We start from the raw sequence: 15,314 nt of genomic DNA on the forward strand, positions 1-15,314 counted from the left end.
GGTCGGTGCTCAAGAACAGGGCAGCGTGGAGAGGATAGAACGAGGGGAAGGAAAAGTGATATGCGCCGAAGCCGCGGGTCGCCGCCATTACCCTGTAGAACGCTAGGAGCAGCGTGGCAGCAAGAGGAAGAAGGAAAAGCGCGGGAGGCGCCATTTTATTACATTGGGGAAGAAGGAAAAGCGCGGGAGGCGCCATTTTATTCCATTGGGGAAGAAGAAAAAGCGCGGGAGGTGCCATTTTAAATCACTCAAGATGCCGAAGAGTGGCAGTATCACTGCTTTCGACAATGAGGTAGAAGACTGGACCACGTATGTGGAAAGAATTGAAGTGTACTGCAAGGCAAATGAGGTGGCCGATGGAAAGAAGGCGTCGGTATTATTAAATTTGATGGGCGCGCGAACGTACGGCATATTGCGGAATTTAATCACCCCAGCTAAACCAATGGAGAAAAGTTTTGAAGAGATTGTTAATATCTTACAGGAACACCTAAACCCTACACCGCTGCTGATAGCAGAAAGATTCAAGTTCCATAAAAGAAACCAGCACAAAGATGAGAGCAATGCTGACTATCTTACGGAACTACGCAAGTTATCGAAGCACTGCCATTTCGGAGCAGGACTGGCAGACACCTTGCGGGATAAGTTTGTCTGCGGGCTCCAGAGCGAAGGAACCCAGAAACGACTACTTTCGGAAAAGGACCCGACGCTAGAACAGGCTTTCAGCGTGGCAGTATCCTACGAAGCAGCAGCATGGGGAGCTGCGGAAATACAACAGAAACCACAGGAATACAGCGCTAACGAAATGGCGTATGGAGCAGAAAAGTGCTATCACTGCGGCAGAACAACCCATGATCAGAAGGACTGCTGGGTTAAGGACAAAGTATGCAGGCAATGTGGGAAAATGGGACACATAGCAAGAGTCTGCAGGTCGGGAAAGAAAACCAACACTACAAGAACTACTAAGGAAAAGTACAAGAAAGTAAAGAAATTGACAGACAGTAGTTCGGAAGATCAGGAGAGTGATAATGACTCCGGGAGCAGGAGACTAAGTTGTCTAAAGTTACACAACGTGATCGCAAAGGAGGATCACCGAACCATTTGGGTCACCCTCATGATAGCAGGGTCCCCAGTAAAGATGGAATTGGACACAGGATCAGCCCTAACTGTCATGAATCGACAAAACTATGAGCGGCTATTCTCACACATACCCTTGAAGGACACGTCCATTGTATTGAAGACATACACGGGGCAAAAAGTCTACCCCAGAGGAAAAATAAGGGTGCCAGTTGAATACAACGGCAAGGAAACACAGAAACTGTATCTATATATACTACCAGATGGAGGACCACCATTATTGGGACGTGAATGGATCCGAAAAATACAATTGGATTGGCATTCCATTCAGGCGCTAACTGTGACTGACAAAAAGGATGGCGACATCACACCTGGACGACTGTCAAAAATTCTAACTGACGCGAAAGAGGTGTTCCAACAAGGACTTGGGACTCTAAAAGGAGTAACGGCAACGATAAAAATCGAAGATAACGCAAACCCAAAATTTTTTAAGGCCAGACCGGTACCTTATGCGATCTGCCCAGCCGTTGAAGCAGAGCTGGAGAGTCTGGAGCGTTTGGGTGTGCTGTCCAAGGTGGACTGGAGCGAGTGGGCCACACCCATCGTTCCTGTAATGAAGAAATCATTGAGCAGCACGCCTGGGGAACCGAAGAAGGTTCGCATCTGTGGGGACTTCAAGGTAACTGTGAACCCAGTCCTGCACACAGTACAATATCCACTTCCACGGATAGAAGATATTTTCGCCTCACTATCTGGAGGGAAACGCTTTACAAAGATTGATCTGGCCCAAGCGTATCTACAAATGGAGGTGGAAGAAGCGTCTAGGAAATACCTCACGATAAACACTCACAAAGGCCTTTACCAGTACAATCGACTGGTATTCGGGGTAGCATCAGCCCTGGCTATTTGGCAGAGGGCGATGGAACAAGTCCTGCAAGGGATCCCGGGGACCCAGTGTTATTTGGACGACATCCTGGTTACGGGCGAAAATGACAGTGAACACCTTGCCAACCTGGAGCAGGTGCTCACGAGATTACAGGAATATGGGCTACAAGCCAACCGTCCCAAATGCGAGTTCTTCAGGAGACAAATCTCGTATTGTGGCCACATGATTGATGAGGAAGGGTTGCATAAGTCGCCGGACAAGATTGAGGCTGTAGTCAAGGCTCCAGCACCAGAAAATGTGTCGCAACTGAGGTCGTTCCTCGGGTTGGTGAACTACTACCATAAGTTCTTGCCGAATTTATCTACAATTCTGCACCCACTGAACGCCCTGCTGCAAACTGGAGTAACATGGAAATGGAGTGATGAGTGTAAGCGTGCCTTTCAGAAATGTAAATGCCTAATCACTTCAAAAGAAGTATTGGCCCACTACAATCCAACACTACCGATTCGGTTGGCATGTGATGCGTCTCCCTATGGCATCAGAGCGGTGCTGTCACACAAATTCCTTGACGGTTCAGAGAGGCCAATAGCCTTTGCGTCGCGCTCGTTAACCGCAGCCGAGCGTAACTACGCCCAGATTGACAGGGAGGCCCTCAGCCTGGTGTGGGGGGTGAAGAAGTTCAATCACTATCTGCACGGGCAGAAATCCACCCTGCTGACTGATCATCGGCCTGTTACAAACTCAAGTATAGAGAAGGAAACCCGAAATGACCCGACACTCTCTCGGGTCTATGATTTGACGGTGAAGGGATGGCCAGCACATGGCGACTCACTGTTGCCAGTATTCTCGCCTAGGAGAGAACAGCTGTCAGTGTGCCGGTGGACCTTGATGTGTGGATCCCGAGTGGTAATTCCACCCAAGTTGAGAGATAGGGTGCTCAATGAGCTTCATGAGGGTCATCTGGGAGAGGTAAAAATGAAGAGCCTAGCCAGGGCGTTTGTGTGGTGGCCGGGAATCGATAAAGAAATCGAGGATATGACCAAGAGATGCACAGGATGCCAGAAGGTCCAAAACGCTCCACCACAGGCCCCGCTACATCCATGGGAGTAGCCCTCATCTCCATGGCAACGGGTACACATTGATTTTGCTGGTCCATTTATGGACTCAATGTTCCTAATCGCTGTGGACGCCCATTCAAAATGGCCAGAGGTCATCAAAATGTCCTCCACCACCACGGAGAAAACTATTGCAGCCCTACGGACCATCTTCGCCAGGAATGGCTTGCCAGAACAGATTTGCTCCGACAATGGGCCACAGTTTGTGTCAGAGGATTTCCGGAGGTTTCTGAGGATTAATGGGGTGAAGCATTACACATCTGCCCCATATCATCCAGCCACAAATGGATTGGCTGAGAGGTTTGTTCAGACCTTTAAAAAGGCCATAAAGGCAATGCATAATGATGACATACCACTACAACACAAGGTGGATAATTTCTTGTTTGCTTACCGGAATGCGACACATGCAGTCACCAACCAAGCTCCAGCCATAATGTTCTTCAACCGAAGGCTAAGATGTCGCCTGGATTTGCTCAAACCAAACATAAGACGAGATGTTGAGGATAAGCAATTCCAGCACATAAATGAGAAGCCAACCAGGAGCTTCAAGATAGGGCAACCAGTCTTGGCCCACGACTACCGAACAGAAAAATGGCAGCCAGGAACGATATGCACACAGCAGGGACCACTAATGTACACAGTGGACGTTGGAGAGAGCATCGTGAGACGCCATGCTGACCAGATTCTAGAGTCACAGGAACAAGCCAAACCCATACCATGAGCAGGTGCACCTGGTAATCAACCCGAAGTACAGATTGCGTCTACCTCAGAAGCAGTGGTATTGGAAGCTGACGAACCAACCAATGACAATGAACCAGAATCAACTCCGCCGCAAGAACAGGATACTCGAGAAAGGCGCTATCCAGTCAGGATCAGGAAGCCTCCTCAAAGCCTGAACTTATAAATGATTATTTCAGTTGATGTATATAGTACAGAGAAAATTGTAATTGTAATTAGTTATTATTTAGTTGTTAAATGAATGTTATGTACTGTTTATCTAAAAGGGGAGGAATTGTTGTGTATGTACCTTTAAGAGAAGAACTGATTCTATACTGCAGTACCGGCAGTGACCACCCCTGTATAATAAAGCCATAGCAGGCTTCTGTATTTCAGTCTTAAGTTACCCTCTGTTCAAGTAAATACCTGTTTTATTGTTCTCCTGCAGTCCGTGTATTATTTATACTCGGACATTACACTAAATGTTATACAAATTAATTAAAAAAAATTAATGTCAATTCAACTTTCTTTTCATGGACTATGCAGGGTAAATTTTACAAATTTATATTCACGGTGGAGAGCGTCAATTGCTGGGAGCATATATTGAGTATATATTGAGTATATTGAGTATTCAGGCATAGGGTTAGCAGGATATTCTGTCCAATAGAATGAATGGATGGAAATTCCTGCTGACCTGCCTGAATTCCCAATATGTGCTCCCAGCAGGTGAAGCTCTGTGCCAGGAGAGTAAATTTGTAAAATTCCCCTTTAACTGTATTATTTTAAAATAGATTTTGTCACAGCTTGATCATTTCAATTATATTTTAACGCCCAGTGCAGATATGTTCCACAATTAAAGTCTGATGTTGCTTTTGGAAGACGCTAATGTGTGTGTTCTGTACAACGGGCTCATTGTCTTTCATTATATCCAGTGTCCTTGTTGTGAAGACTTTCAGTCTAGAAAGAAAAGAGAATAATGGGGAAAATTTTCCTCATTAGAGGGTCCTGTCCAATTTTCTTTTCCATTTACTTCATTGTGTAAAATGGGCTGCCAATTTGCTATTTGCCATTTTGCACTTTCACTGAAGACCAATTTAACCTTTCTATTTCTAAAATGAGTCCTGAAATACTCTTAACACATCAATTTCAGAAACCAGTTGTTAGAATCTAATTATTTTGCAAATGATAATTTAACACACAGGTTTCATGAGCTGCAAATGAATGGAGGAAAAAAAATTATAAAAAAGATTTATAATAGTCCTGCTGTACAGCAAGGGATTATAGTAACATGAAAATCAGCTGAATTATTCCTTCCCTTGCTCCCCCCCCCCCCTCGTTCACCAAAAGTTACAGATTAATGTGCAATGGTTGCAGTATCAGACACGTTCATTTTTTGAAGTAAGGCTAATGTAGTACTGCAGATGATTGGATGATTACATAATGTTTGAAGATGAAATACCACTGAGCTGTGTATTGGGATGAGTTTGTGTCTCCAGGAATTAAAGACTAGTCTCCAGGACATTGGTGCGAGTAACCCAGAAGAAAAATTGATTTAAAAGAATCTTTGAACACTTTTTTCAATTAGTTATAAAAAATATCGGACATGGGGGAGAAAGTGCTTTTGACTGACTGAAGGATCATCCAATTGTGCAATGAAGAGTCTATTCACTTTCCGATAGGTGTAGGAAGGTGGATGAGGGTGGACGTGTCGGGCAACCAATTACGGGAGTGTGGGGCAGGGCATTTGGAGGCAGGAGTTCATGGGATGAAAGCTCCAGGAATATGTCCAATGAGAGTTGGTAACCCTAATGCTAGTTGGGACAGGTTGTAGGGTAGAAGGCAGTAAACAGGTAGGTATGGACACAGATGCCCAGAGAGAGACAAACGAAATGAAGACCAGGAATAGGAGATAAGCAGACACTGGGGACGTGAGAGGAGTCTAATCTATAATCAGACATATATGCACAAACAGATGAATTAGAAATAAGATACTGGAACTGGAGTCTGTTGTGACAGTCGGGAACTACCCTGTGATGGGAATATCAGAAATCTGTCTAAATCAGGAAGGTTGAAATGAGTATAACGTTTGGGGATATAGGGGGAAAAATTCAGTATCGCCCCGTTTGGGGCGCAATTATTGGCTGTGCGCAAAGTTTAGCGCCTGGCGCTAATTATCGCCTCTGACAGCAAACTTGGCTTTTATCGCCCCTGGAGGTGATTGGAGCACTAAATCAGGCGCTTCACATCTGTCTTAAGGTGCAAAGGCCGAGGAGCGAGGTGCTACCTCAGAGCGCTAGCGAAGCAAGGAAAGGCAAATCAAAATAAACCTGCAAAGTGCTGCTCAGCACTCAAAACTCCTTCACGCAGCGTTGAATCTCTCCAGAAGTCTCTCTCTCTCTCTCTCTCTCAGAATGCGTGGTGCAAAAATGTCACCGACAAAAAAAGGCAGGAAACAGTCACCTTTAAATAGCGCTCCCCTAGTCCCTATCTGTCAGCAAAACGCTCCCCTCAACCTGTTGTTGCTAGCGGCAGGGGGCGCCACTCAATATCCGGTCCGGGGCGCTAACGGGGCGTTGCGCACTCGACTGACGTCACAATCTGCCGGCGCAGGAGATCGTGGCGGTAGTGTTTAGCGCCGCCGCAAAATGTCTAGTTAATTTCGCGAGCAGCGCAAACATCGCCGCACCCGGACGCTAGTTGCTTAGCGCCCTCTTAAGGCGCTAACGGGAGGCGCAACCAACTGAATTTTTCCCCCATAGTTTTCAGAAAAGACAGGGGGCAATTTTACAGTAGCGACCAAGATGGACGTGTAATTGGCCAAGCTATTTTGAGGCCCGGGCTTCATTAAAAAAGCCGCTGGCAAGCAGTGGGTAGGAAGCGATGCTCCTCGATTCTGGGAGGGCACACGCATGCATCCATACAGTCATACAAATGCTCCCTACATGTATTCTGAATACATTAATGATGCCCAGCCCCGCTTGAAATGTTCACTGTTAATTTTGACAATTATCCATATAACACATGGCATTTATCTTACCTAGTTGATTCATTAGTTCATAATTATGTTTTAATACGTAACATAAAATCCATAGTATGTGCAGTCTAAATCCATTGATCGTTGTCAGCAATGCATGAACAATATCACTTAATTTAAGTCTGACTCTTCTAATGATCCCTTACTAGGAATTAACATCGCTGTTTTGGCAAAAGATATTAAAAATGGGGTGGGTGGGGGATCAGAAAGGTGCGAAACTTCCCTACATATTGCTGTGACTTTTGTGGAAAGTGGAGATAATTAAAGAACCCATTCAACTAGATCACAATCAACTAAAATAAAGGTAAATTAAGAATTGGTTTTCATTGTACTGATGCATCGTTATTTTGAAATAGAAATTGTTCTGTTTATCGTAAGTTTGTTTAATTTTCAGGTGTATTATGTATTTTGGTACAAAAAGCAAGAAACAAGACAATAAGGGGGAAAATTTCAGTATCACCCCGTTTGGGGCGCCATTATCGGCCGTGCGCAAAGTTTAGCGTCTGGTGCTAATTATCACCTCCGACAGCAAACTTGGCTTTTATCGCCCCGGAGATGATTGGAGTGCTAAATCAGGCATTTCACATCTGTCTTAAGGTGCAAAGGCCGAGGAGCGAGGCGCTACCTCAGAGCACTGGTGGAGCAAGGAAGGGCAAATCAAAATGAACCTGCAAAGTGCTGCTCAGTACTCAAAACTCCTTCACACAGCGTTGAATCTCTCCAGAAGTCTCTCTCTCTGTCTCAGAATACGTGGTGCAAAAATGTCACCGACAAAAAAAGGCAGGGAGCGGTCGCCTTTAAATAGCGCTCCCCCAGTCCCTTTCTGACAGCAAAACGCTCCCCTCAACCTGTCATTGCTAGCGGCAGGCGGTAAGGCGGGGGCGCCAGTCAATATCCGGTTCGGGGCGCTAATGGGGCGTTGCACACTCAACTGACGTCACGATCTGCCGGCGCAGGAGATCGTGGCAGTAGTGTTTAGCACCGCCGCAAAATGTCTAGTTAATTTCGCGAGCGGCGCAAACATCGCCGCGCCCAGGAGCTAGTTGCTTTGCGCCCCAATTGGCGCCCTCTTAAGGCGCTAATGGGAGGCGCAAACACCTGAATTTTTTCCCCTAAGAGTTATAACCTAGTTAGGGCCAGAAATCTCATGAGTTGCATTGACACTTATGGTTAAATTGTCTATCTAGCCAACTCTCTACCATGTGACCCACAGATCTTCCTTTGGGTATCTTATTGACATTGGTCATTGGTTCTACGCTAACTCTGATGTTTATATACTTACTCTTAAACATTGCTTTCTATATCTTTCCAGCTTTAAAATCCTTCCAATAACTTGCCCTAAATCAGTTATAACCTTTTACGTAACTGCACATATGTCATTAATGTAGGCTTATATTTCAAGGGAAGTAAAATGAGAATTATTTGGCATTGCAATCATTCCCATTGTAATAATCATTAGGATAACAGAATACTGAATGATGCCTTAATATGATAGCAATTAATGTAAGTATCCTGCAGTTAGTTTCCATAATAGACAGAATCCCCTTACAGACACCAATCTAACTTAATGACAACAGCTTTAAATCCCTTAGCAAGTTTTTCATACAGGCCATTTGTAAGTAATTGTTTTATGTTAGTATGAAATGTAGAAAAGATACAAACGTGTACCGATGAGTGCATTTCATCACCACACATTTGTATTAAATAGTTATAAATAATTACATTGCCATTGCCATTACTATTTAAACAATTTGACATAGATATAGATTACATACATAGTAAATGGCTGTTTACACCATTTCTTTGGGGTTTCTGCTGAAGTTACAGCTTGAGTTTGGGAGAAGCCCCACTGAAATTCTACACCGAGGTGTCTGAGAAGTGATCTTATAGAGGTGTATAAGATTGTCAAGGGTATAGAAAAAAAATTAACCAGAATATTAACTTTAAATTAAACTGCGGGAATAGAACTAGAACTATCTTCAAAGTAGTAAGAAGTAATTTTAGGACTGCAATCAGGACATTCTTATTCACACGGAGTGACCAACATATGGAATAAGCGTCCAGGTAAAGTAGAGAAGTCAAAAACCTTGCAATCGTTTAAGAAACAATTGACTGCTTCAGCAGAGGGTGTATTAAGATGGGCCATAATTATCTTGTAATTTTGTGGTAAAGTATCTTAGCACAGTATCACCATGTGTGTAGGACATAATTTCTTATCCTCATGGTTAGTGCCCAATCTCACATACTTATTTCAAGAATGACATTTATAGAGGTCTAATACAAAAGCAAAATACTGCGGATGCTGGAAATCTGAAATAAAAACAGAAAATGCTGGAAATGCTCAGCAGGTCAGGCAGCATCCGTGGAGAGAGAAACAGAGTTAAAATTTCAGCTCGGTGACCTTTTGATGAAAGGTCTCCGACTTGAAATGTTAACTCTGTTTCTCTCTCCACAGATGCTGCCTGACCTGCTGTGCATTTCCAGCATTTCCTGTTTTTATTTATAGAGGTCTAAACTGGTATAGGTGCAACCACTAACAAAAAATGGTGGTAGGGATTCTACAGGCCCCACCTACATGTATGCTCTGTGCACATACCCTTTACCTGGGCAATAATAAAGTTAAAAAAGAGGTAATCAGCACGATGCTTTGTATGCAGGTCCTTTCAACAGGTTTGTGTTTGTAAGTGCAGCATACAGCCGGCAGTGAAGAACAGACATTGAAAAGATGTGCATCTTAAAACAGTTTTAGACTGCTGTTGAAAGAATATTGCTGCAACCAGCTACCAGTCTGCAGGCAGGAGCAGTCTGTAAAAACTGACTGTAAAAGCTTTTATAGATATGTGAAGAGAAAAAGATTGGTGAAGTCAAGCATAGGTCCCTTGCAGTCAGAATCAGGGGAATTTATAATGGGGAACAAAGAAATGGCGGACCAATTAAATACATACTTTGGTTCTGTCTTCACAAAGGAGGACACAAATAACCTCCCAGAGATGTTGGGGAACATAGGGTCTAATGAGATGGAGGAACTGAAAGAAATCAGTATTTGTAGGGAAATGGTGTTGGGGAAATTGATGGGATTGAAGGCCGATAAATCCCCAGGGCCTGATAATCTACATCCTAGGGTACTTAAGGAAGTGGCCCTAGAAATAGTAGATGCATTGCTGGTCATCTTCCAGAGTCTATCGAATTTTGGAACAGTACCCATGGATTGGAGGGTAGCTAATGTTACCCCACTATTCAAAAAAGGTGATAGAGAGAAAATGGGGAATTATAGACCGGTAAGCCTGACATCGGTAGTGGGGAAAATGCTGGAGTCCATTATAAAAGATGTAATAGCAGAGCACTTGGAAAACAGTGACAGGATCGGACAAAGTCAACATGGATTTACAAAAGGTGAATCGTGCTTGACTAATCTACTGGAATTTTTTGAGGATGTAGCTGGTAAAATAGATAAGGGAGAACCAGTGGATGTGGTGTATTTGGACTTTCAGAAGGCTTTCGATAAGGTCCCGCATAAGAAATTAGCATGTAAAGTTAAGACACATGGGATTGGGGACAAGGTATTGACTTGGTTAGAGAACTGGTTGGCAGACAGAAAGCAAAGAATTGGAATAAACGGGTCTTTTTCCGAGTGGAAGGCAGTGACTAGTGGGGTACCGCAGGGATGTGTCCTAGGACCACAGCTATTCACAATATATATATGATCTAGACGAGGGAACTAGATGTAATATCTCCAAGTTTGCAGACGACACAAAGCTGAGTGGGCGCGTGTGTTGTGAAGAGGATGCCGAGAAAATCCAGTATGATTTGGACAGGTTGGGTGATTGGGCAGAAGCATGGCAGATGCAATATAACATGGATAAATGCGAGGTTATCCACTTTGGTGTCAAAATCAGGAGGGCAGATTATTATCTGAATGGCAGTAGATTGGGAGAAGGGGAAGTGCAACGAGATCTGGGTGTTCTTGTGCATCAGTCGCTGAAGGTAAGCATGCAGGTGCAGCAGGCGGTTAAGAAGGCAAATGGTATGTTGGCCTTCGTAGCGAGAGGGTTTGAGTACAGGAACAAGAATGTCTTGCTGCAGTTGTACAGGGTCTTGTTGAAACCACATCTTGAGTATTATGTGCAGTTTTGGTCGCCTTATCTGAGGAAGGATGTTCTTGCCATGGAGGGAGTGCAGCGAAGATTCATCAGGCTGCTACCTAGGATGGCAGGAATGATGTATGAGGAGAGATTGGGTCGATTAGGCTTATACTCGCTGGCGTTTAGAAGAATGAGAGGGGATCTCATTGAAACTTATAAAATTCTAACAGGAGTAGACAGACTAGATGCAGGAAGGATGTTCCCAATGGCCAGGGGTCACAGTCTAAGGATAAGGGGTAAGCCATTTAGGACAGAGTTGAGGAGGAATTTCTTCACCCAGAGAGTGGTGAACCTGTGGAATTCTCTACCACAGAAGGCAGTAGAGGCCAATTCATTAAATATATTCAAGAAGGAGTTAGATATATTTCTTAAGGCTAGAGGGATCAAGGGATATGGGGAGAAAGCAGGGACAGGGTACTGAATTTGGATGATCAGCCATGATCTCATTGAATGGCGGAGCAGGCTCGAGGGGCCGAATGGCCTACTCCTGCTCCTATCTTCTATGTTTCTATGATTTGCTGTAAAAGCCAACTACTCGAGCACTGCTGTCTCTTCCACTTTCACTTTTAACAGTAAATCTTACTGGGGTAACTCCTGACCATCCCAGACAATGGTTGCACCTGTCTGGTCACCTGTCTGCTTTTTCAGTCGTGAAATGGTGTGTGGCATTGGCGGAAGAGGGGCCTTAGGGAGGGGCAGGGAATTGTGTTATCCCATGTGGAGAAGAAACATTTGAAATAATGGCCCTGAATTTGCGGTCAGAGGCTTCCCGCGGGGAAATGCCTCCAATCTGCAAATAAAATGCTTGCGTACCTGGTGGTCCAGGAGGTACGGAGATTCACGGTCCTGGGCCTCTCCGGGTACCCGCCCCTGGGAGCACGTGGGCCAGCCCAACCAATAAAAGAAGGGACTCCCCATTCATGCTTATGGGGGTTCCGTATGTATGGAAAGCACATAAGCATGAATGGGAATACGCCAAAAAATACATGTACACATCAAATAAATTTTAAACAATTACATATTTAAAATTAATTTAAATGCCATTTAATTAAATATTTAAAACAAAAATTTAATTTTTTGATAAATATAAAGATTTTAAAGGGGCTAAAAATAAACTTACCTTATTGCACAGGTTTTTTAATGCATAAATAATTGAAAAAAATTATTTAAATTTTTTAAAAACTCTTGCGCTGGTAAATGCAGGCCTTACGCCTGATTTTATGAGGCGTAAGAATTTCACGGGCATTCGCTGGCCAACTCTCCGCCCGCGGATGCCTTTTCCCCAGGGATGCGGAGTATCTGTCAAGAAAATTGCGCGCAAAAACCCGGATCTTGCACGGCCTCTATGGGCGCGTACACACCTCGCGTGCGTCCGTAGGGGGGCCGCAAATTACGGGCTAATAGATTTTCTTTCATGTGCAATTTTGATCAAGGCATTCAGTAACATTTAGATTATGAAATCAATTGTTCATCTCTACCATGGAGTTCGAACTTATTTATAGAATTGGCTGGGGTTTTTAGACAGTGAAATGAAGCTATATAAAAAGAAAAAGGGTGGCTAAAGTGAACGTTGGTCCCTTAGAGGATGGGACCAGGAAACTAGTGGTGGGGAACATGGAGATGGCAAAGATGCTGAACAAATATTTTGTATCAGTCTTTACAGCAGAGGACACTAAAAATATCCCAACACTGGACAAACAGGGGGCAATGGGGGGGGAGGAGCTAAAGACGATTAAAATCACTAAGGAGATGGTACTCAATAAAATAATGGGACTTAAGGCGGATAAATCCCCCGGACCTGATGGCCTACATCCTAGGGTCTTGAGAGAAGTGGCGGTAGGGATTGTGGATGCATTGGTGATTATTTTCCAGAACTCCCTGGACTCAGGAAAGAAAGGTCCCGGCAGATTGGAAAACTGCTAATGTAACACCCTTATTTAAGAAGGGAAGTAGACAAAAAGCTGGAAACTATAGACCAGTTAGCCTAACATCTGTGGTTGGCAAAATGTTGGAGTCCATTATTAAGGAAACAGTAACAGAGCATTTGGATAAACATAATTTAATCGGACAGAGTCAGCATGGTTTTAGGAAGGGGAGGCCATGTTTGACAAATTTGCTTGACTTCTTTGAGGATGTAACATACAGGGTGGATAAAGGGGAACCAGTGGATGTAGTGTATTTGGACTTCCAAAAGGCATTTGACAAGGTTCCACACAAAAGATTACTGATCAAGATAAGAAATCACGGGATTGGGGGTAATATACTGGCATGGGTGGAAGATTGGCTATCTAACAGAAAACAAAGAGTTGGGATAAATGGTTCATTCTCGGGCTGGCAATCAGTAACTAGTGGTGTTCCGCAGGGGTCAGTGCTGGGACCCCAACTCTTTACAATCTATATTAACGATTTGGAGGAAGGGACCGAGTGCAGCATATCCAAGTTTGCCGACGATACAAAGATGGGAGGGAAAGCAATGAGTGAGGAGGACATAAAAAACCTGCAAAAGGACATAGACAGGCTAAGTGAGTGGGCAGAGATTTGGCAGATGCAATATAATGTTGGAAAGTGTGAGGTTATGCACTTTGGCAGAAAAAATCAAAGAGCAAGTTATTATCTAAATGGAGAGAAACTGCAAAGTGCTACAGTACAAAGGGATCTGGGGGTCCTGGTGCATGAAACACAAAAAGTTAGTATGCAGGTGATCAGGAAGGCCAATGGAATCTTAGCTTTTATTGCAAGGGGGATGGAGTATAAAAACAGGGAAGTCTTGCTGCAGTTATACAGGGTATTGGTGAGGCCACACCTGGAATACTGCGTGCAGTTTTGGTTTCCATATTTAAGAAAAGATATACTTGCTCTTGAGGCGGTTCAGAGAAGGTTCACTCGGTTGATTCTGGAGATGAGGGGGTTGACGTATGAGGAAAGGTTGAGTAGGTTGGGACTCTACTCATTGGAGTTCAGAAGAATGAGAGGCGATCTTATCGAAACATATAAGATTGTGAGGGGGCTTGATCGGGTGGATGCGGGGAGGATGTTTCCACTGATGGGTGAGACTAGAACTAGGGGGCATAGTCTTAGAATAAGGGGCTGCCCTTTCAAAACTGAGATGAGGAGAAACTTCTTCACTCAGAGGGTAGTAAATCTATGGAATTTGCTACCCCAGAGAGCTGTGGAAGCTGCAACATTAAATAAATTTAAAATGGAGATAGACAGTTTCCTAGCAGATAAGGGAATTAGGGGTTACGGGGAGAGAGCAGGGAAGTGGACGTGAGTCTGGATTCGGATCAGCCATGATCCTATTGAATGGCGGAGCAGGCCTGAGGGGCCATATGGCCTACTCCTGCTCCTACTTCTTATGTTCTTATGAAGGCTAGGCCTGCTCCCGTAGAACTGCATGCGTTCATGCTGCAACTTCCCTAAAGAATTCTTGAATGAAGCATGCAATTCTTGCCAAATTAGTAAACACCTCAGGACTGTGCAATACAAGTTTGTGTTGAATTAAGGACTGAATGTCTCCAGTGTGTATATATCAAAGGTTTTTAATTTTTGGTGTGATTTCTTTAGATTGCTTGAACCAACACAAATTGAAACTGAAATTAACAGAAATATCTGTGTTTTCAGATTGCACTTTTTATATCAGAAAAATCTAATGGTCCTCAGCTGACCCCAGTAAAGGAATTCTGCACAGAAGATGAAACCTCACCTGAAGGAACCAACTGTGCAACTACATTTCGTACCTACCTTCCATTTTGTGTGAGTAATTTTCTAATATATATCTGCTGTTGAAAAGTAACCCTTTTGTAAATGATTTAACAGCTCATAATGACTGCTTTTTTGGATTCTGTTCAAACATCTGCTTCTGTACCACATTCTTGTAACTAACTTTGTTACAGCTGAGTGGCATGTTTCAGGAGGCATAAGTTGTGGGCCTTCACAAAGCTGAGAATATTCTGTCATTGAACCCATCTTGGAGAGTGAGACATATCATTGTCACTTGACACTAATAATCAGATGCATTGCTCCCCCTTCTAAAGAAAAGGCCACGAGGGATTGTACAACCTTTTTTTTATCTTTAATCTGATATCTTTGTTTCTTCAGCTAGTACATAGGTACTAAAACACAAGAAACTGTTCTTGCATCTAGTGGCCATACTTGCTATCCTATTCTGAATAAATTTGCTGGGAATTCATTCAGAAACATCCAAGTATATCTGCATTACACCAGTTCAGGGTCAGTTTTGACTTAGCAGCTACTTCTGTGCTATCCCCTATTTGGTGTTTACACAAATGATTCTGAATAGATTACTCACTGGACCCTACATGGAAGCATTAGCAGCTTTTCATTCC

At 43.7% G+C, this 15,314-nt stretch overlaps 1 protein-coding gene across 6 annotated transcripts in view; it reads left to right on the forward strand.

Annotated features, from left to right (window-relative positions):
• b3glcta (beta 3-glucosyltransferase a) overlaps nt 1–15,314 on the forward strand; it is a 330,362-nt gene that overhangs the window by 267,968 nt on the left and 47,080 nt on the right. For all 6 annotated transcript variants that reach the window (XM_085999315.1, XM_085999319.1, XM_085999317.1 and 3 more), the window contains exon 9: nt 14,590–14,721. In XM_085999315.1, coding sequence (XP_085855441.1) covers nt 14,590–14,721 — 132 coding nt within the window. The remainder of the gene's footprint in view (nt 1–14,589; nt 14,722–15,314) is intronic.

The sequence above is a fragment of the Somniosus microcephalus genome, chromosome 10, assembly GCF_052327205.1.
Source record: "Somniosus microcephalus isolate GS21.2 chromosome 10, FLI_Smic_1.0, whole genome shotgun sequence".
Lineage (NCBI taxonomy): Eukaryota > Metazoa > Chordata > Chondrichthyes > Squaliformes > Somniosidae > Somniosus > Somniosus microcephalus.